At 30.1% G+C, this 24,302-nt stretch overlaps 1 protein-coding gene across 1 annotated transcript in view; it reads right to left on the bottom strand.

The window, feature by feature from the left end:
* Positions 1-24,302, bottom strand: part of LOC145294888 (protein SEC13 homolog) — a 31,259-nt gene that overhangs the window by 6,570 nt on the left and 387 nt on the right. Inside the window, exons 2-9 of the mRNA XM_080141419.1 lie at positions 21,414-21,458; positions 18,450-18,565; positions 10,387-10,538; positions 9,095-9,184; positions 6,630-6,673; positions 2,738-2,865; positions 1,528-1,651; positions 468-611 (exon numbers count right to left, since the gene is read on the bottom strand). Of these exons, the coding sequence (XP_079997545.1) occupies positions 468-611; positions 1,528-1,651; positions 2,738-2,865; positions 6,630-6,673; positions 9,095-9,184; positions 10,387-10,538; positions 18,450-18,565; positions 21,414-21,458 (843 nt within the window). The remainder of the gene's footprint in view (positions 1-467; positions 612-1,527; positions 1,652-2,737; positions 2,866-6,629; positions 6,674-9,094; positions 9,185-10,386; positions 10,539-18,449; positions 18,566-21,413; positions 21,459-24,302) is intronic.

The following is a 24,302-nucleotide window of genomic DNA, read 5'->3' as shown; positions in this document are numbered from 1 at the left end:
AAATTGTTTTCAATCCTGTATTAGCATTAAAAACACTTTAATATATAAGATTGAAGCCGATAGGACACACAATTCTAGTTAATAAAATGACAAATGTTTGCTAAGAAGAGTGACTAGGAGTAAACTTTTTGTCAGCCTTGTAACGTCTTCCTTCCCTATTGGGCTTTTAAACAATTCCAATCCCTTCAAAAATGGAGACACTCCTCCACCCAATTAACATATGACATGTCAACTTTAGATGGATAATTTCTTTTTTTAAAATAAAAAAATGCAGGTTTTGTTGAGAAATTCTTTGAGAAATAGTTTGTTACCAGAAAATGGTAATATTTCGGGCAATATAGACTTTTAATGACTAACCTTTAAACAAATTATGAAATTTTCTTTGAGAGATCAGAAAAAAAAAAAAAAAACTATAAAGAATTTCTTGTTAAAAAAAATTCTAAAATTAATAATTTATTAAGACATACCTTATTATCACCACCAGACACTGCTAGAATATTGCCAGTCACAGACCAACTGACATGCCAGACAACATCTTTAAATTGGTACAAAATGGTGGACGACCACGTGTTGTTGGTGCCATCATTGGTCCAAATGATGACAGAACAATCCTTCAAGAAAAAAAAATATCACTTGGTATTTCAGTATCAGAAATAAGTCACTTATCACATTAGCAGCAACATTCTTTTAAAAAAAAAAAAAAATCTATAATTTAAGAAATATTTTTACATTTATACAAGTCTTAAAAACAGCAACATTTTCATTTAATTTATAAAAAAAATCCAAGAAATTTCTGCCATGGATGAAAAAGATAAAGATTACTTCCCTTAGTTGGAAGTCTCTATTGAATTCACTAAGAAAATTTTTCTACTTTGGTTTTCTTTGAAGCTTTTATTCTTTTGTTTATGAAACTATTTACATTCTAGTTCTGATATATATTCAGTTAAATAAAAAAAATTAAGTAAAAATATCAGTATGGAGGCTAGTAACAAAGAGAGAGAGAGAAAAGGACAAATTTAAACTTATTTACTTGTCTCCTCACAAGGGCAGAGTTAGACACAAGATCGGTTTTTAATGAAGAAAAATACAAGAAAAATGGATTCGAAGAAAAAGAATTGCTTCAACATAGGATTTCTTCATTACCAACCAACGACAGAAAAGACGAAGCATAGTATCAGAACAGATACTACACTTTATCCACATCCACCCCCACAAAAAAAAAAAAATGTAAAAACTAACATCTGTATATTCATATATTCTGATGCGATTAAAAAAAATTAAAAAAATTTTTTTTTTAAACCAAAAGTCAAAATGAGATTTACCTAAGAGATACCTAACAAAGCATAAATAAACCAATAATATATTTTCTTCTTTACTGGCATCTAGATTAACAACACTATTTTGATTATTTCCTTCTTGAAGTTACACTATTGAAGGGTAGTCATTCCTCATGAAAGAAATTTTCTATCTTGCCATAATTTGTCTTTTAATTCTTTTTATCCACACTTAGTTTTGCAATGTACTAACCTGTGAACAACTAGCAATAATGCTTTTCGGCAATCCAATGGACGGGGCCCAAGCTACATCTCTCACCCAATCGTTATGACCTTCGAGTTTATGTTCGCATACCCACTGACCATCTTCAGATTCTCTGAAATAAAAATTTCAAGACATTTGAAAAGGTGTTAAGACAATGAAAAGAGTTACTCAACCATAAGAAGAACAAGGGAATACAGTAATAGAAATTAACGTGATGAAATCAGTTTATTCACTTTCACTGACACACAAAAAAAGAACTGTATGAATGCCATTTTCTTGATGACCGGTACAAGATTTTATGAAACTAATTGTTCCTTTATTGTTGGTTAACAAGAATTTCAGATTACATATTAAAAAAAAAATTGTTTTCTTTAGCTTGTATGTGTGTAAATAGAAACATGATCAGTTGACAAAGAACAGGGGATTTTATTTCATTAATCATAGTTTATTCACTTTCATTGGCCATTGTACATAATGATGATATAAACACTATTTTTGTGCTTTTTTATGAAGATCTGCTTTGACGACTGTTCCTCTTATTGTTGTTACTTTTTTTTGCAAGGATAACAAGAATTTTGAAACAAGCCACAAAATTTAATAAAAAAAATGAAATTTTTAATTACTTCTGCCTTAAAAATAAAGTCAGGAATTAATTTTTTTCTAAATTTTTGCTCTAAAGAATTTTCTTTTTCTTTTAGATTATTATCCATTGATTATATTTATACTACATTCTGACCTTTTTTTATTTAAGCACAAATAGCAGATTCTAGTCATTTTGATAAAAGTTATCCTCTAAGTTCTTAATCAAATATTTCTCCATGCTATAATTTTGTAGATTCATTTTATGAGCAGATTTTTGTAAATAATCCATACATGATACTCTAACAAATACTATTTTAGGTCAAAATGAACTTAGTAGTGCTTCTAGTTTCGGATTCTCACCACCCTATGTAGAATTGTATTATGCTAAAGAAAACTGAGGATAGAAAGAGCTGGTACTGTAGCCAGAAAAAAGTTAGATACAGTCATTCAAGGTATTTTGGTTTTGTCATAAAAAATTGTGTTAAGTACTTAAAAACTTTTCAAATGACACGTTTGAAGAAAATTTTAAGTTATGCATGAATCCGTTAAGGAAATCAAAAATGATAATTTGATGGTAGGAGAGTGGGGGGGGTGGGGGAGACAACAAAAGACTTACTTCCAGATTTTTACCAAATTATCACAACCGCCAGAGACGAACCGTTTAACCACTAATTGTCGTCCACTCTGTTCAACTAAGGAACTTGGAGCAATTGCATTGGCCCAGCTGACAGCATTACAGCCACTCTATTAAAAGAAATACGAAAATGGACAAAATGTAGCATGCATCAACTACTAACATCAATTCAAGAGGTTACTGGTTGTGTGTGTGTTTCTGTGGCTAAGCAACATTTGACCATTTCAACATATTTCATTGCTGAAAGCAAACCTTCTGAGTTTTAATTATTTTTTTCAAAATTATAAACTTTTCCAAGTCAAGGTGTTAAGTAAATAAAACCGTTCCAAAAGCCAAACTTTGTGATTCGGAACATTTTTTTTATTTGGGTTTTCAACAAACTTTAGTTGTCTTTTGGCCAAATTATTAACTCCTGCATATAGTACAGTGGTTCCCAACCTTTTTTTTTTTTTTTTTTTTTTTTTACATTGTAGCACACTTTTGAGCTCTTTAAATTTTCATGGCACACCTATCACAAAACAAATATTTTCTACTCAAAGCCCTTTTGCAATTTAAATAATAAAAATAAAGATGATCATATAAGGAAAATTTTTATTTACATGAATAAAACATATCCCATATTCAGTGCCTGATATAGAATAATAATGGTGAATGTCAGTGGGACAGTTGTGCCTTGTGCTTCTTTGCTACTGCTACCATATGTGGGCGAATGTAAGAGACATACTCATGAGTTCAAGTCTTCACGTTTACTTTTCAATGTTGTTTAGGTAAGAAAATCCCAGTTCACATAGGTACGAAGTTCAGAACTGCAGCAAGACTTTGGTGGCTTTTTTACTTAGAACTAGCCTGGATGCCCGGCGTTGCCTGGGTTTTTGGAGGTGTGTGTTGAGCAAAAGAAAAGTGATAGTAGGAAGGCAGGCTCAAACCCGTGACACGAAGGCAAAGAAAGTGAAAGAAAACCTGACATCTTAATCCTACTCCATGATGCGACCGGAAGTTCAGAACGTTAAAATTAGGCAAAGTTAATCCAACCGATACAATGACTTGCAAACATGGCTGCAAAAATTCGACCCCTCCTTGTAGAAAACTACCCAGTTGAGGGTGAAGGAATTATTGTCTTTGCCCAATTTTTCAATATTTGTCATCCGAGACGTTGAGCTTCAAAATGATATCAATCTTGAGAAAATCCGTCGCCTCAATCTAAAGTTTTAGGCAGATATACATACATTTAAACAGACAGGTGAGATTTATATTATAGATTATATACTCTTCCATAAAAGACCAAAAGGTGTCTAATGACAGTTGTGTGTATTTTAATTTGAGTACACGATCACTGGAAAGGCTTGTTAATTCTTCCTCTTCACGTAACTCAAAATTGGAAAGATTGATAATCGATAAATCTAGGAAAGGATTGCAAATTCAATCAAAGTCTTCAATGCTGATTGAGGGAAAATATTCTTCAATTATATTTTCTAAACATATCAAATGCTCACTAATAATGGAAATTATGTCAGCAATGCAAGTTTTGTGAATTGATGGAAACATTTCCAAATCGTCTACCTTCATTCTATTCTTTAATATTGCAATTTTCTTAAAATAACCAATTTATCTGTCACTGTAAGAATGCATTTCATATAGCTGTTCAGACTATTGAGATGTCCAAATATTTCACTTAAGTACTCTATTTTGGACATCCACAATTCATTGTTCAGGTATTTACAAAATCTATCAAGTTTTTCATTATCAAAAAAAATAAAAAGTTCTTTTTGAAGCTCATTTACATGAGATAGCACCTTTCCTTTTGACAACCATCTTATATGTACAATAGGAAATAATTATATTGAGAATCCATATCCTTGCACAACTAAAAAATTTGGGACTTCATCGGCTGAGTTTTTAATGAAATTTACCATTTCAATCACTTAATTCAACACCTCCTTTAGTTCATATTGTGTTGTCTTTGAAACTAAAACGTCTGTGTAAAAAACAATGAGTTTGCACAATGTTAGGATTCTGTTTTCCACTAAAGATGTGAAACCTTTAACAGAACCAACTATTGATAGTGATCCATTGGTACATATTCCCACGCATATATACGACAATAAGTCATATTTTTCTAGGCATATTGCGATTGTATCAAAACTATCTTGACCTTTTGTAGTTGTGGATAACTGTTTGTAGCATAGAAATTGATTAATTATATCATCATCAATAACATGTATAAATGCAATTAACTGTGCATGAATATTGATGTCAGTGGATTCATTGATTTGGTGAGTGAACAAACTATTTTGAAATTTGAATATTACGCTCTTAATATTATTAAACACATCAAGAATCCTTGAATTGTTTGTGAATTTGTTGTTCGGCCTTATCGCCAAGCATAATTTTCACCATGTTTTTTGCATGCCGAGAGGATCACTGATTCTGCAGAACATGAGACTTTGATTTAAGAGCAATAATTTCTGCCAACTCATGTGAAGCTAATTGAGCCTTTTCAGATACAGTTATTGCTTTATTAAGCAGTTGAAATTGCATTGCATTTAATTCTAACAACTGTTGGAAATAATCAACATTTTTAATTTGAAGGCTAGGATGATTAGTAGTAAGGTGTCTTTTCATCTTACTTGGACCATTGCTCCATTAGACAACACATAGCGGAGAAGGAATTTGTGCATCGCCACTATACAACCAGTGCTCTTTTGGTTTTTTTAAATTAATTTGTAGAATTATTTTTTAGAAACTTATCCATAATTAAGGATGGATTGAATCTAAAATGTTTAAAAAAAAATACATCAAAGCAGACTTTTATATTTAATGTTTTTTTTTTTTTCCTTTTAAAACCTTAATTTAATAAACCTAAATATTAAATAAGAAATATGAATAAAGAATCTGTTAATATTGTAAACGAGAAAGACGAGATAAAGCATAAATCAACGCTTATCAACGTTTATTATCGAAAAATTCAAAATACCCAATAATTTAAACAAATGATTTATTACACATTTGATTTTTTGGATATTTTACCATTAACACCATGTAAGTAATGTGTGAGTTAATATTTAATTATACAAACAATTCCGGTTATAACAATATGAAAGCTGTTTTCCACCTAAAACAACTTGTAACTTCTTCCTAGAATCTCTTCGCAGCACACCAGTAATCATTCCGCAGCACAGTGGTTGGGAACCACTGATATAGTAAAATCTATATACATAAAGCACAAATGGTTAATGAAAAATAAAAATTAGATTGCATATCCAGTTTTAATTATACAAGAGATGCAACCACATAATGATAACTTAGTCTGAAATATATGTAAATACATTTTTCTAAATATCTAAAGTTGAAATAGGATCATCGAATATGCTCGCCCAAAGAAGCATGACAAATAGCGTGTATTAATAAACTATAAGAAAAAAAATAATTATACTAACTGAATTTATTAATAAACTATAAGAAAAAAAATAATTATACTAACTGAATTTATTAATAAACTATAAGAAAAAAAATAATTACACTAACTGAATTTATTAATAAACTATAAGAAAAAAAATAATTACACTAACTGAATTTATTAATAAACTATAAGAAAAAAATAATTATACTAACTGAATTTATTAATAAACTATAAGAAAAAAAATAATTATACTAACTGAATTTATTAATAAACTATAAGAAAAAAATAATTATACTAACTGAATTTATTAATAAACTATAAGAAAAAAAATAATTATACTAACTGAATTTATTAATAAACTATAAGAAAAAAAATAATTATACTAACTGAATTTATTAATAAACTATAAGAAAAAAAATAATTATACTAACTGAATTTATTAATAAACTATAAGAAAAAAAAAATTATACTAACTGAATGGGCATTGGTGATTTTCTTGGAATCCCATGTACCATCACCTAAAAATAAAAACGAAATAGGAAATAATATATGCAATGATTTTGAAGAATTAATATTTTGTTACAAAAACAATTGTTTTAATTTAGACATGAACGCATTGAAAATGTTGAAAATTTCACCTGCTTATGACTAGTGACATCTAAAATATGTTGCACAGAGCACCACATAGATCATGTGTAATGAACTTTGCAGTATGCTTACAGACTATAATATAATAAGGTAAACAGATATTTCAAACAGTATTTTGATAATGTACAGTGCTGGTTGTTGGTCGATATATGTAGATAATACCATTATTAAATGAAACAGCTTTATAATTATTTATGGGGCTGAAAACATAATATTATTATGTGCACAAAGGGGGGGGGGTAAACTTATAATGCTGTGTACATTTAAGATTCATAACTGGAACTCTAGTATGATATCCAAAACGAAAACCAGAACAAATAAAACTTAAATAGAATTCTGGTCCCAGCTACAGAAACACATGGTAAGATAAATATTTTTAATATAACATTAAATTCAAACATTGAAAGTTGGTTATGGTTTTATTTATTCCTTTAAATATTTCATTATTTTTGTATACAATAACTACAGCTGATAGTATCTATCGTTTTTGATTTTCATTTTTAAAGAAATGTAATTTTACAAAAAACAATTGAATGATTAATTAAATAAAAATATTAAAAACATTAGAAAAACAGATTTTAGCACTTTTTTTCAAAAGTTAATTTATTTGCGTTTTAATATTACACTATTCTTTGCACACAAAAACTATCAAATCAAACTACAAATTAAATTTGGAGAGGAAGAATTAAAAGTAGTCAAATACTTTACTTTAAAAAAATGTCTAAAATTTAAGTTTAAATCTTGAGAGAAAATTGAAATTTATTAAATTTTTCTTAACTGATAACTAATAGGTACAGGCAAAATGAATGCTGACGCTCAAAATGTATAAACATTTTGACCCCTCCCTTTACTTAAAATTCAACAAAAATCAGAAAATTAACCAATTTTAATAAAATTTTCAGTATTTATCATATAATGATCAGAATATAATGAACTAATTATTTTTATTTAAATCTTAGTAGAAATGTATTATTTTTTTTAAACAAAAAATACCTTTACTAAAATTATGGTTTTCAGTAGTAAAACGCAAGTATTTTTGCTTTTTTATATGAATAAAGCATTGTAATTTGTAATAATAAAACAAATAAAATAATTTTTACATTAGGAAAAAAGCCCCTAAAGTCCGTATTAATGAATTCGATATAACTCGAAGAAAAATGAATTTCTCGAAGTACCGATATTACCATTGAAGTAAGCATAGTTTATTTAATATTTTCACAAAAAAAATAATAGCAAAAATGTCTTTTTTTTTTTAATTACAGATTTCGCATAATTTTTATATGCAAGATTTTAATAATTTCCTTGCTCGCAAGAATGTGAAACTTTCGGCGTAACATAATTTTTATATAATATTGGTCAATAATTTAAAAAAAATTAATTTAAAAACAGGAACATAGAAAAATAATTGAATTAAAAAAATGTTAAAATTTATACAAACATTTACAATAGAAATGTACGGATGCCCGTCTGGGGAAAAAAAAGAAACCCAGCATCCCTCCTTCCTTTTAATTACATGACATCATTCTCAGACAGCTTTTGGACTGTCTCAGATTTTGGGCCTCCGTATATTCCGTATTTCCAAAAGTATGGTTTGTTGTGGTTTTGTGAACGGCAAAAACACTCAGTTTGAGGTCTAATTCAGCTATTTTTTGTGCAAACAAGGTGTTTTTTTTGTTTTTTTAATTTAATTCAATATCTTAGGATTTTACTTTACTAATTATCTTTGAAATAGACCCAGAAAACTAATATTTATCTCTAAAAGGATTTTTACAATGAATTTATTTAACTTCAAAATTTAGCTGAATTGGTTAGCTTGCCATGAAAACATCTTTCGTAACTTTTTTTTTGCGAGTACAAATATATTTTTTCTTTGGGAAATTAAGTTTAGTCCTTAATCTTTCAAATACAATCAAAAAGTATACGGAAACTTACAAAAAAATTATGGTAAATCGGCTTTCAAAACTAGGTCTCCCTATCCTTGTTTATTTTTGCCCATACCCAATAACTAATGATTATAGATCAAATTTAATACAAATCTGAAATATTCTAATTTTTAAATGTGATCTTGTGCCCATACTATATCTCCTAAGAGATTTTTAAATGATCCAAAGAAACCGAAATTTGGGAAATATTTAATGTTTAGTACGAATTGTTTGAGGTTTTGAGAATTAAACAACAATACAAATAATATGATACAATGATCCCTAAAGAGAAAGTTTATTAAGAATGTTTTTCAATCTCCGTATTATACCAACATTTGGCAATGGAAGCAAGAGAAATTGGAGTATTACCTGTACTAGAAATGATCGAGATGGAACCATCAGAACTGGCACAGGCTAAAATCAAACCAAATTCATGGGGAGCGAAACAGACAGAGTTCACTGAAAATAAAAGAAAATTCAATTAAAACAAACAGAACAAGATTTTAGGTTTCTGAATATTTGAGATGAGGATTGATAATTTATTCAATCCTCAGTGCGGCCGATACAAAGAATACAATTGATAAATAATATTTATATAAACATGGCTGATAGGACAAGAGCATAATATCCCATAAATTCTGTGCAGATTTCAAAGTTAAACAAGGTACCCTTAAAATAGGTCAGAGCTTACATCAGTAAAAATATTGTGCAAATAACACTCAAGATCAGAACAGTAGTCCAAATAACCCAAATACCAGATTTTCTTTGCAAGAAGGATTTGGTTGAAGCATCATTTTCATGTTTGAAATAAAAAGCCACTAATTTTTCACATAGATTCTATCTGACCTAGAGGTCAGACTGACTAGCAGTATCATTACTTCTGGGCCAGAGTGAACCTGGAAGTAAAGGAAACTAAAGAAGACTACATTTCCTATAAAGCTTGCAAATTGGGATCTTGCTCACCAACAAATGTAATTTAAGGTTATACCCAGGACCAAGTTTGGGTAGTTGATGGAGTTGAAAAGCAGAGTAGGCATGAGAAAAATAAAAGGTCAGAAAGTTTGAAAAAGATGGATTTCAGGATGGAGTAATTGTGAGATGGACACCTTGCCCAAGGGCATCCATGCAGTTTCATGTCTAAATAATATATAACATACAATAGATTTTTTTAACTTACATAATCAATTCCATAGTCTGTGATAATATCCCTTAGGCAAATCATGCACTGCTGAATGAGCTCTTCATTGAATGAAGAAAACAATTCAGATTATGATGAGGAATCAGGGTTAATATATTCTTCTGGATATTATCCTATCTCGTAAGTGTTAAGTGCCGCTATCTATAAACGACACAATCACGTTAACATATCAGTTTTCGTTAGATTACTGAACTTATGTTGAGCCTGATCAGTAGCAGAGAGGTGAACTTTTGAGAACAGGAACACCTCCATGCAAAATCTAATGGTGTCATCTCCTGTGACCAGAATATACATGCAACTGGGAATGCTTATGCCATTCAGTAGGAACTTCCTTCTTCAAAAGAAACTGGTTCAACCTACCCAAAGTGAATACCATATCAAGTAAGTATCTAGCAGGATCTTATATTATTACATATAAAATCCTGTATCAACAACGAACTATGCAAAAGGAGTAATAGTTTACCAGAGGAATCGTGGTTAGAATATTCATGGAGTTTTATCCAGGTTCCATTTGTCTCCTTCCAGATGATAACTCTTCGGTCATAACTGCATGAGGCTAAAAGGCAACCAAACATTGGATGCGCCCACGCCAACTGCCAAACAGGCCCATCATGTCTGAAAAGAGATGATTATAAAACATATTTTAACCAGCATTTTGTTAACACCGATTGTGTACCCAGCAAAAATGTTATATCAACATTCACTGTGGACCCAGCAATGTTAACATTAAGATTTCTGGATCCAAACAATTTTCTCAAAAAAGGCAAAGTATTCTGAACAAGAAAAGAAAAAAATTAATAGATTTTTTCTTATAGAAAAAAAATATGCAAATATCATAAGAATTTAAAGTGCTGAAATCCAGCTCCCTAAAAAGTGGTTACAGAAATGTGACAAAATTTTTTTAATTACTTCAGTTTAAAACAAAACGTTAATCCATTATTTATTTCTACAATAAACTTTGAAAAAATTGAAGAGAAATTTTCTAAATTGTCAAACTGAGTAAAAGAGTATAACAAATTACAGCGCACACCAAATATTTATATATTCATAAGATAGCATGTGTGTTATTTATTTTGCGTGTCACACTTACGTTCGATTGACTGCCGTTTGTTATGGACTTCCATTTCTTGTAATAAATAATTTTACCAAGAATTCTTCATAAGTTTTGGTTTCAGTTATAGCTAAGGAACTCAAGTTTTATATATATTTTTCTCATAAGTTTCGGTTCAAGCTGATGCACCCAAGTACTATGAATATACAGAGCTCTACAGAAAAATTTATCTTTAGTTGACCTTTGACAACTAAATATTTTCGTTTATTAGCCAAATAGAAAAGTTACTAGCCAAACCCACATGATTTTTAGAATATGACATCTTCGTTCTGTGACATGTACATCATAAAGATATTTCTGTTTTTTAATAAGTGTAATTCTAAATATACAATAAATTTCATGTTGATACTTGAAAGTATAAATAAAATTTCTTCGGATATTTTTTAACCAGCCTTCATTAAAAAAAAAAGTATATTCTATTAAACTTTTGTTTAAATAATTTAACTTTGTTCGTTTTATTATAAAAAAAATGTGAAAAGATATTTTTCACTCAGTAGTGAGCTTTGGAAGACTGTCAATGAATGAAATACAATCGCCAAAAGATAAATGTTTCATTATTTCTAGTCGCCACTTTGAAACTCACTCAGAATGTAGAGTCCTGATATATTTTTTTTTTATTTTTGAAATCGCAACTTTATAATAATATATAAAAATCGATAAGACAACCTCTATAATAATATATACAAAATCTGTAAGAATTAAAATATCATATTTAAATGTACTTTATGACTGGGCTATGCCAGGGGTCTCTGCTAGCTTAGATAAATACTTTTGTAGTTTTAACAAAAGAGTTACAATTATATTAGAGCGTCCATTTACGCTGAACCTCTACAGATTGCCAACATCAATATATTACATATGAAGAAGTCCCCTGTGGAATTTCCACAGGTCCCACAAGTTTACAAAATAATTCTGAAACTATCATATATATAAAACAAAATGTATATAAACTTTATCAATATTCAAATATTCTTAGTTTTGATCAGTCGTGAGTTCTGGTGGTCATAAAAACCTACATTACACAGCATTAATCATCTAAGTTTAAATAACTTGTGAAATCTCAAAAATATCTCATCAAATCAAACCCTACAGTATTCTAATCGAAATGTAAGGTAATAAATATAAAAATGAAAGTCTTATTTTCTAGTTAGTTTTTAGCATTTTTAACTTGGAGTATAAAAATATTTAAGGTATAAATAAATGCACATGGAATGCTAATTTTCTCTTTCTATGTATATAATTACTTTAAAATTTGGACCAAAAAAGATAGGACTTGTTTTCTTAAATATTATATGTGAAATTTTGCTGATGTACAACAGAAAACTATTATCAGCTGTATTTGAGATATCAACTTCACAGGCCAGTTTTCATCATGTACCACTTTTTTTTTCTTTATAAAATTAAATTCTTTGAACTTCGTTCACTTAAGTAAAAATAAAAATGTAAGTCATTTTTAAAATCAAAAGCAAAATGAAATGTTTTTTTTTTGGAATAAGTACAACTTGGATTTGTATTTTATCCTCTAATTCTGTATATATATGCATGATACCTATACTAAGGATACTTAGATATCAGAAAAATTTTAAACCAACTTTTAAAATATCAATAATCTAATTTAAAAAATGTTCAATTAATAAAAAAAAAAAAAAATAAAATAAAATACCTTGTTTTCGACAGGCAAAAAAAGTAAAAGGAGAAAGTCCAATCATTAATAAATCAAGATTAAAAATTTTTAAATGCTGTCACCAGGAATTGAACTTGTGTTAATAACAATACAAAACACCATAACATTTAGCACTGGACAAGGCACACACTGCTACTTAATTTGACACTAATAGTCTTTAAATTAGTAATAAGTACATTTCTTCTACATCCATCAAAATAAACTTCTATAAGTTATTCACAATAAAATTTACTTTAAAATGGTATTTTAATATTTTTGTTGTGATTTGTATATTCAAACAAATTGCTACTTAAATCCGACTATTAATGACGAAACATGCCAGCATAGCATACCTGCTGGCGGTAGATCACTTTTTGCAAATAAGTGGTCGGGGTGTGTTTACGTAAATACTCGAAGCAGAAGTTGTACCCATCGACAATGTTTCTAGTTGTTTTAGCTAATTAGAGAAAAGGATTGTCTTTGCTACGGAATTTGAACAACACATGCCACTTTCCAGTCAAAAGTTAGAATATCTCAATGTTGAGGCTTTGTAGTACAAATAGAAGTAAAGATAGAAACTGTTCAAACACTACTTAATAGAGAATATATTCATTTCTTTTGGCCTAAAATTTGAAAAGAATTGGATAAAAAATTTTTATGCACGCATTGATAAAAATAATGACAAACACATAACATGAGAATTTCTGTGTGTTGTGACATGCACAAAAAATCTCCTGTAAACAAAACATTCGCCAACTGACTTACGAACATAAAGTATTCATTTTTTTTTTGTTGTTATTTAGAAAACATGTTTTGTTTTACAAGTTCTGAACTTTATCCCATGTTTTCCGTAGATAATTAAATTCAAATTTTCAGCACAGTACATAAATGCATAAGTATGTAAAGTTTGTTTGTATAAAAATAAATGAAAAACATGTTTACACGGAATAGGAATGTTTAATACAACAAATAAGAAATCCAAAAATGTTATATAAATATGTATACAAATTATATTCTGTTACTGTTAATAAATACTGAAAATTTCATTAAAATTAGCTGGTGGCGGTGGGGACGACTCCAAAACAGAATTCCCAACATTCTTAAACACTAGAAACCCATTCTTAGCATGGGGATCAGGTGTTTTGTAACTATTCTGTACTTTCACCTAACAATAAAAAATTAAAATTATATTGTACTAATGCTATTATTTAGAAATCTATTTTAACATGGGGAGGAGAGCGTGTTTTGTAACGATACTGTATTTTCACCTAACAATCTATATATCTAGAAATGTGAAAATGTCTGTGTACATTTCCCTACCAAATAAGGGGTATTGAGATTTGGGAAAAACATCTTAATCAGTTTTCGTCCAGAAATTTGGCTGTTAAGGGGTCAAAGTTCAACGATTTGATCTTTGAAAACTCTACTAAACTCCTCTGCCAATTTTGGGTCTAAACACTTAAAATTTTAAATGTAGGTTATTTGGACATGGATCAAACATTTTAATTTGATTTGAGCCCAAAAAAAATAAATGTTAAGGGGTTAAAATTGGGATCAAAGTTTTAAAAGATTTGACCTCTGTGGTCTCTACCAAATTACTCAGCCAATTTCTGGTCTAAACATTTGAAATTTTACAAAAAAGATATTCAGAGATTGGACAAGTTTTTTTTTAAATCGGTTTGCGTGGAAAATTTGAGTTGTCAAGGGGTCAAAGTTCAAAAGATTTGATCTTTGCGTTGTCCAACAAACTACTCCGCCACTTTTGGGTCTAAACATTTGAAATTTATACATAACGGGTATTCAGACAAATGGCAAGCATTTTAATCAGTTTTGGGGCAAAAATTTTGCTGCCAAAAGTCAAAGTTGAAAGAGTTGACCTTTGCAAATTCTACCAAACCTCCCTGCCAATTTTTAGTCTAAAAACTTGAAATTTTAGATGTAGGTGACTTGGACATGGGTAAAACTTTGTATTTTGATTTGAGACCAAAACAATAAATGTTAAGGGATCAAAATTGGGATCAAAGTTTTAAAAAATTGATCTCTGCAGTCTCTATGAAATTAATCAGACAAATTTTGGTCTAAACATTTGAAATCTATATAATTATAAAACTCAAATGACCTTGTAACGAGTGATGTGACCCACTTTCCAGTTTACCACATCCGGTTGCGCATGCGCACATAAACATTAACCCATAACAACGTAAACAAATAAACACAAATCGCTTCTTTTGCAGATTTTGACCTGCACACTGAAATATTAACGTTATTATTTCAAAATTATTATTTAACATGGGAAGAGTGGGGGTGTTTTACAATTATTCTTTATTACAACTATACAGTCGCTATTTTCTTACAACTAAACAACTTTAACCCGTTGACAAACATAACAATTGTAGTAAAGCTAAGACTACTACTACTACTACTCTCTATCTGTCCCTTCTCCTTCCTTCCTTCTTTTTTTATTTTTTGTTTACATTTCTAGATACAAAATAGTTGTGTGAGAACGGTGAATTTGTTGACACATTTATTAATCTGTTTCAATATTAGTTTTATTTTATTTATTTAGGTTTTATTTTTTTGCTTCAGGTTTTATTAATTATTTTTTTTAGATTTTAAGTTTCTATAACTTGGTTGAAGGATTCCAATATGGGTTTTTCATTCATATTTCTCATCGGTAGAGGGTTCATGTGCGTTTTTGCTGCTAAATGACTTTTGTCGGCATTCGATTCATAGGAAATTTATCTTTAATTTTCGATTTTTAATCAATTATTCGGAAAAATAGGTAACTTTACACTAATAGGGAGGATTTTTTTGTCCTATGTTTGAGTGATCCGTCCATGATTTTTCATTTTAATATACTTTCATAGAAATGTTTCTGTTACGTCAAAAAAAAAAAAAAAAAAAAAACTATTTTCTCTACGTCACAAGTGTCATGCTCATACATGAATTCCATAGCTAATATAACATACTGACCCAACGGATCACGGGTAGTCTAGTATTACATAAAGTGTATTCACATAAAATTATGAACAGTACATAGGGCTCGAGCAAAGCCGGGCTGAACTGCTAGTGTAACATAAAAAAAGAATATTGTAAAACTTGAATTTAACTTGAAACTGATATTACAAAAATAAGGCTTTAATTTTATTTTGTTAAAAATTGTTTTTGGTTAATTTTAATTCAAACAGCTTCACTTGACACCACTTAATTTAAGTAAAAAACACTTTTAAAGGAGTTAAAATACACGAACCACTTATCCAGTTAAGTAAACGAAAAACTTATCTTGTTTAAGATAACATTTATTGGGTTTGTTTTACAATCCATAGAGGTATGCAAAAGTGGTCAAAGAACAAATAAATGTTACCAAAGGCAAGAGAAGTTATTCTTTTACCTACTGCAATAAACTTTTGGTGTTGTAAATGTTTATTCTGTTCAGAAAAACAAGTAGTGTCGAGCATTACATAAGAAAAAAAATGGTTGCGATGTCTCTTAAAATCTTTGAAGTCTTGACAATAACTCAAAAATAAAAAAAAATTATACAAAATACTGATAGAAACCCACCCAATAATTGCCACAGAAACTTGACACCATTAAAATGAAACTTAATTATCCTAATTAGTTTAATGTACTTGAAAACATAATTGTACAAAATTTCCTTTCATTGGATTTATCATGGTGTAATAATGTCCATGAGAATAATATTTTGCATGATGATAAAGCCTTACCTCCCATTGCTTTAGCTGTTTTTATGTTTCTACTCAAAGCTGTTAAAATGAAACTTAATTATTCTAATTAGTTTAATGTACTTGAAAATATAATTCTAATCTGTACAAAATTTCCTTCCATTTGACATGCCATATTTGATATATTTGATAGGCCATATTTTGTTAATTTCTTTGAATCGTGTCGTGATTCCTGGTCGCCATCTTGGATTTTCCATGATGTTATAATGGCAAATGATAATGTCCATCAGAATAATACTTCAAATGATGATAAAACCTTATTTACCATTTTTCTTAGCTGTTTTTATGATGTTTCTACTTAAAGCCGAAATATGCTAATTAGTAAGCTAATTAGCCCGTAAGTTACCAAGTGAGATTGGCCTTTACTATTTATTGTTTTGTTTTCTAGAAATCAAAGTGCCCATTCTTGGAACTAACACTTTATTTCTATCTGAGATACATAGATATTTGAGCATTTCATTAAATTATCCTTTATTTTTCAAACGTTGAGTAAGTAAAGAAATGAAGAACATTAATTGACCAGTTAAATGTGTAAATCTTTCTTGTGGTCTCTTGGAATACTGAATTTACTGATTTTCAAGTCTTTTGAACGAAAAACACTAGAGCACACATTTTCTCAGTCTTAGGCAGTTAATCTCATCCTTTGAAAGTAGAGTTGGCTTATTCTTCTAGTCTGGTATAGAATGCAGCTAAGTATTGTTACTATAGGCAACCTAACTTTGAGAAGGTTCACCATTCTTCCTATATATCAGTGTCATACTTAGGGGATCTTATTTGAGCTTTTAATACTATGTTATTTAGAATATTTAGTCATTGCCCTAACAAACTCCTGTACAGAGACACTTGTGGATAGTGTCTAGTAGGCATTCTGCTTCTTTTATTATAAAATGAAGGAGGATGTGATTTTGACAGAAATACATTTTCTAACTTTAAATTTGGCAATTTATTTCAAGAGATTTTATCGACTGCTGCACACTTTACTGATTTTCAAGTCTTTTGAACCCAAAACTTGAGAGCATGCTTTCACTCAGTCTTAGGCATTTAATCTCATCCTTTGAAAGTAGAGTTGGCTTATTGCCAGACACTCGAGAGGCCTTTACAAGGAAAGGCTTGATCCAAACTAATAAGCATCCAGAATGTCCTCTTTTCGTTTGGAGCTGGATTCCCAATTATAAACTGGCATCATTCTAACTTTGCTGTCATAGAAAGCAACTAAGTAATATACTATGATCTTAGAACTAGGTTATATATAAAAACAGGATGGGTATTCAGCAATAAAAATAATTCACTGAACATTAGTTTTGCACCACTTTTATGTCTCATTTAAAGATTAAAATGAAGGAATATATATTCTACTAAACCTTATATCTAGAATCCTTATTGTAATTTTGATCAAAGTCTATTAAATGATTTAGCTTATAAAATAATGTTAAAATTTTGGACTTGAGCTTAGAGAATCTTAAAAATTTGAAATTCAAGGAATCTAGTCTATGCTTAATAACTATTGATTAAATTTCATGCAAATTGTAAATACTTCAATTTTCAAATCGAAGGTTGTACATAAATTATATCTTCTAATAATCCTTTAAATACCTGAACGAAACAGAAATTTTGGGAATATGTATTAATTCATTCTTAAAATAGGATCAAAATCAGAGGTATCCAAAAATTGATAAAGTTTCCTTTGCATTAAATATAATCTAGATTACATCTAGCAGCTGGGTTCTAAAGTCTATAATGATTCATTAAGTCTTTAAGTTAACCCCCCCCCACACACACACACCTAACTTTATATATGTAGAGATGCTTTAAGGGAGTAGAAAGTGGACCTTTGGCCAACTTTCAGCAACCTTATAACTCTTATTTTGTCCTCACATTCCATAAGTCTTTTGACAAAAGGGGAAAAATTGTTTTCTGGATCAAAATCTATCAATAGTCACTAACATGGTATTATTCGATAAAACAAGTTCGATAGGTATTGAAGAAATGAAAATATGAAGTAAACTCACGCTTTCAAATCAGCTTGTAAGGTTTGGCTGCCGTTTCTTACATCAAATATTTTTACAGATTTATCAGACGAACACGTGGCCAATCGATTACCATAATAGTCCATCTGGGCATCATGCTGAAGAGAAGAAAACAATATTTTGATTATTCAAACTAATCTTGGTTCACGTTTCAGCCAATGTAATCTTTGACCTTAAGGTGCATCTTGTCAAATTTTGAACTTTTTATTTTAACTCTGCGAATAGATTGTTCTTATTTGGTCAACCATGACTGCATAGAACTGTTAAGTCATGATTGGCTATTAGATTAAGTTTGAAAAAGATGACCTGTAAAAGGTTGGAAATTACTTTGGTTGAAATATTGTGAATGAAACAACTAAAATGAGAATAAAAGTCCAACACAAATTATCAATCATTATCTCAAAAATTCTGAAGCAAATGTTTTTTTTTTTAAATACTAGAAACTGGCCATTTATTTTTTATTTTTAAAAACAGTTTTCAGACAAATTAAAAAAATAAAATAAAATAAAATAAAAAAAAAAGTTAAAAAATGCAGCACTGAGTATATTCATGTTTTGCTAGGAAGGGCCATAAATCATGCATCAACTAATCTAAAATGATGCCCATGAGGATAACATCGCTCTTTAATGTGAGGAAAATCCAGCTTCTTAGAAGAGGCATTCTGAACGAGACAAATATTTAAATTACTTTAGTCTAGAAGGATTTTCTCCTCACTAACCGAAAAGTATAGTATCAGAACAGATATTACACTTTGTTCCTAATCTTAGCTAAAACTGTTTTCATAATTATTTTTAACAAGTTTACTAGTCACACTTTGATAACGAGAAATTTGGTGAAGATGAAAGATATTCTGTTCTTAGTCAAGAGAAATACTTCCCTTCTGGAGCAATTTCTTTTTATCTAATCCAAAAGACCCATTTTGAGGAGTTGGATGTTCACGCATTATAGACTAACACTATGTTGAACTTTGTACTTGTGAAGAATCAAGTAAATAGAGATAAATTACTTTGTGTTAGTCTGGTAAGAGATAAAGAAAATTGTTTGGAATAAGTTATTAGAGATTTTGACAGAGCGCAAAGAGAGGTCTGGTGATCTTTGCATAAATTAGAGGAATGCAAGTGGTTAGTAAAAGTTATTGAAGCAATGTAAGAAATGCTCACTCATGTTAGAATCAACATTTAGTGATGGGTTTAAATGTCAAAATGGGAATTACAGATCTGTAGAGAATCCGTTGCTTTTCATTTGTATCTCAGAAGTATTACTGAGGACATTTTATACATGCTTACCTGAAAGATCTACTTGTTAAAGACTTGAAGAAAAGCTATGAAAAATAACGGTCTGAGGGTGACTGTTACCAAGACAAAAATGATGATCAGTATTGGAAAGGGAGTCGATAACAACTTAATTGCTTGTGGTACCTTGTAAGCATTGGGTAAACAACAAGTGCAGTGAAATTGCACATAGGTTGACAGAGGGAGGGTAACCATTTAGATAATGTGTAAAATAATGAAGATTGATAAGAACTCAGATGTGAAGAAAGTATATTCAGATGAGGCTATGAAAATTGTCCAGAAGTGTTGTTACCTTGATGATATCATTGGAGTACAGGATGGAGTTGATGCAATAGCTAAAGTTAGAAGTGGATGGAGTAAATGCAGGGAACTTCTAATATTAACCTGTAGATTGTGTTTGCACAGTGTGAAGGAAGTGAAATCTCACAAGTGAAGGTTGAGGATATGTGTTGCATGGAGAGAAATGTTATTAGAATAAGATGAAATTAGAATAAGATGAAATACAAGTCTTAAAAACAAGCTTAAATCTGATGACCTAGCAGAAGATTAAATCTGGACAATATAGAGAAAAATGTTGAAGGAATGGATGAATGTTCAGATTAATAGATGCAGAACAGTTGAAGTAGCAGGGTGAGTTATGAATGCAAAAATAAATATAAAACAAACTTGTTAAAAAGAAGATTAATAAAGATCCAACAAAATGCATTTCAATTTCTTTACAAACAAACAAGCCATTTTAATCTTGTTAATCATTAAAAAAAATTGTAATGTAATATTGGCAGGGTCCACGAAAATACAGCATACACCTGTAATGCTACTACTTGGTTTAGGAAAAATGTGAATTGATCTCTCCTCCACCCTTATAGCCATGGATAAAATCAGTTCATACACAAAACTATCAAACTTTTCATATAGGAAAATAAATGCTACAAAATAATACTGATCCATTTCGATTTATCATTGCTTCTGCTTCCAGAGCTTTCGGTTTCTAATTTGTTTTATGGCATATCAACCCTTTTAGGTTACTCTAATTATAGAACATTATAGAGCATTTGTATCTTTTACTAACATTGCTAGTACAATTCATTATATAAAAGGAAAATTATCCTTTACAGCATTCTGCTAAAAGCTCAGAAACTACCAGTGATACACTTACAAACATTAGATATTCTGAGTTAGTTTAGTATAAGTAAAAGAATAACTGCAATATTCATTAATTTAGAATAAAAGACCAAATTAGTAACTTTGGAAATGAAACCAATTAAAAATTGATTAAGAATTAGAGAATATGGTTGTAAAAAGCATATTTGTGAAATTTTGTGGAAAAAATATGCTACTTAGTATTTGCATAAAAGTACTTATGATGAATATATTTACATATAGTTTCCCTAGGAGATCATATCTTTGACTTATGCGACTTATTTCACTCACGCCTTAAAATGGTGAATTCTGCCAGAGGAAGTTACATAAAAAATAAATAAAAATAGTATGTAACTATTGTTAAATAAACTGTCAGGTCTCTGCATATACAACATTTTTTTTGTTGCCAAAATATCGCTTGTTTCTGTCAAGTGAGAGATTTTTTGCAACATCCTGTATTTCATAGTTATAAAATTTGATGCAAACATCTTTTTTTTTTACATTAAAAACTTACAATCATGTCTTCATGAGCCGTGTCCACAGAATTAATTACAGACACCTGTAGAGAAAAGAAAAATAACATTACAAAACAGCTTTTAATTATTCAAGATGTATTCAATAAAATAAATTGACAAAAATATAAAAATGATGCAAATAAGAATAATCTACAATCAACGAATTACCTCACTTTTCTTGACACGTGATACACTTAAATATGAAAAAAAAATCACAATATAAAAATTACATTTTGCAATTTATAAAAATTTCAATTGCATTCATGTAATATTTTTTTTAAAGTACTGATGCGGTGCATTGCTCTTCGTTTATTTCTTGCCAATTATAGAGAAAAAAAAAGGGAACTGATTAGTTTATTAAAACAAACACATGACTTATTGATTAAATCAAACTAAATCTTTTTTGAAAAACTGAAATCTGATATTTTTTTAAAGTTTGAGTTTGTACAGAAGAAGTAACAAGAGAATCACTTCTCTGCAATGTTAGCGCATGTTTGGAATACGACAAGTTTTTTTTTTTATTTGCTTTCATTTCTACAAAGCTTAATAGCCAAAGTAAAGTACAATACAAAACAGTTTCATGATTGGTTTGAGAGTTGGAGACTATAACCAGAAAGCACTGAAATATTGGAAGAGTGATCTGCATCATCAGGATTTGCAGCAAGTTAAAATATCTTAGCGACTATGAGATGCGATAATCTTAGTTTTCTTAATCCTTTTTCGACAACTTGCCCTGAACTGTCCTCATCCACATTTGTTGGGATCTTCCGATTACTCACTTGTCTAATTTAAAATCAAACAGTACAACAAGACCTCTACTATTCTTCTCCATCGCACAATGCATCGATACTCGATGGCTGATGTAGACAGCCTCAGCTCATTAATATCAGAAACACCCTTGCACTCCATGTTTGAAATGAATGTGTACTTTACCGCATCCAACTTAACTGATTGGTTAACCATTGGTGTAGAGAGCTTCATACCTTCCAAGAAATCGCAACAGAAACCAAATGGACAGGCATGGTACACCCAAAAAAAGTGTTGCTACTATTATACAAAGAAACCCACTATTTCAGGTGCTTCCAACGATATTTCAACATTATGAAACTAAAGCTTCTTTTAATACTTGGGCTTCCAGCAAGCACTGCAAGATATGTGTAGAAAACGCAGAATCATATGCCTAATTTATTAAGTCTAAAATAGCTGAGCAAAGGTTTGGTTCCTACACGTTTTGGCGAATAACAGTCTTGAACAGATGCATGACTTCCATCCCATCCATTATTTAATCAAGTGATTTAATCAGCATCTGGCAAAGCTAAACTTTTTGCTAAGAACTTTGTATCAACTCAACTCTTTGTCGATTTCCTGAATTTTCCCTAAGAGTGAAAATACTGAGCAACATTCTTAAATGTTCAAAATGTGGCCAACAAAGCAACTGGTATAGTTGACACCATAAGAGATAACTCTAAATTTATAATATAAATTTTTAAGGGGATTACATTAAAAGGTTGTAAAAACCACATGTAATGGACTTAAAATTTTAAATAGAACTGCCCTAAAATGCTCAAATGGCTAGAAAAGGGGGAAGGAGAATATGTTAAATTTATGTGAAACTGAACTCCCATACTAAATTCAAAATTTTCCTGTGCTCGTATTTTTCTTTCCAACAATTTTTGAAGGCGTTACTGTTGCATATATCATTCATAAAGAATTTAAATACTTCTGCATTTTAGCTTGGGGGGGGGTGCTGTTATTTCACCCCAAAACAAGGCACAAAACCAGTTCAGAGCACTTACTATTGAAATACTTTAAAACAGGCACAAGGATGCCATGTTTTGACAAATGGACAGAGGTTGGAGCTTAGTTGATAGTGTGGACCTATTAGGTTGGCGACTTTTTTTTTTTTTGGCGACGAAGTTGATTACAGGGAGGTTGAAAATAAGAAAATGTCTATGAACAAACACCCCTCCAACCTCCTCATGTTAAGAACGGCTTTCAGAATAAACACCCTTTGCAGGTTGGGCAACCAGTGCAGTCAGTGCACTGGTTGCCCAACCTGCAGTGCACATTACCCCCAGTGCACTTTCACCAATCATAGAAAGCTAGTACGCAGAAGTGTCGAAATTAGAATTTCGTTTTTGTTGTTGTTTTTAGGGGACGATAATACCGAAAACCAAGCTTACTGTACAAGTGATGTTTTCACAAGTTCTTTTTATAATGTAAAAATTTCGTACCTAATAATTTTATTTTAATTGGATAAAAACGCTTTGGAGGGAGTTGTTGGTTTGCCGGCACAAAATTTGACGATTTAATTCCGGTGCACGACGGTGCAGTTCCGCATCCGCACTGAGTAAGTTCAACATCTTAAGTCAAAATTACTAATCTTTTGGCAGACCTCAACAAGAATCCCCCCTCCCTATATATATATATTATATTAGTGTCCAATCAATAATCCATTGAAAAACAATTGCAAAAATACCGAAAACCGTTCTTAAAATGGGGAGGTTGGGGTGTTTATTCCAGAAACCGTTCTTGGGGGATTCTTATTCAGATCCGCCAAAAAGTTTAAGTTTCGCATTTTTTTTTTTTTTTTTTTAATGTTTCAATTTTGGAATCCTTTTTACTGTCTATTACGGTCATTAATGGCTTTAACATTCTTGGCAAAATACTAACGTTTTTTTTTTTTTTTGTCTAAGTTGAAATGTGGCAAAAGTTGGTTTGGTCCAAGTTCTGTAGAAGCACCAAAGATTGAAAGTTCGGAATTATTTCCATCGCATCATTTTATAAAGATTAAACAGAAATGGTTATAGTTTTTTAACAAAGTCGTTCAATATAAGCAAACAATATTGTTGACTGTCAAAACCATATCTTAAACAAATAAATAATTC

The sequence above is a fragment of the Euprymna scolopes genome, chromosome 2 (genome assembly GCF_053919585.1).
Source record: "Euprymna scolopes isolate OS-2025 chromosome 2, ASM5391958v1, whole genome shotgun sequence".
NCBI lineage: Eukaryota > Metazoa > Mollusca > Cephalopoda > Sepiida > Sepiolidae > Euprymna > Euprymna scolopes.
Note: the sequence above shows the minus strand (reverse complement) of the source record. Positions and strands in the feature narration are given on the sequence as shown.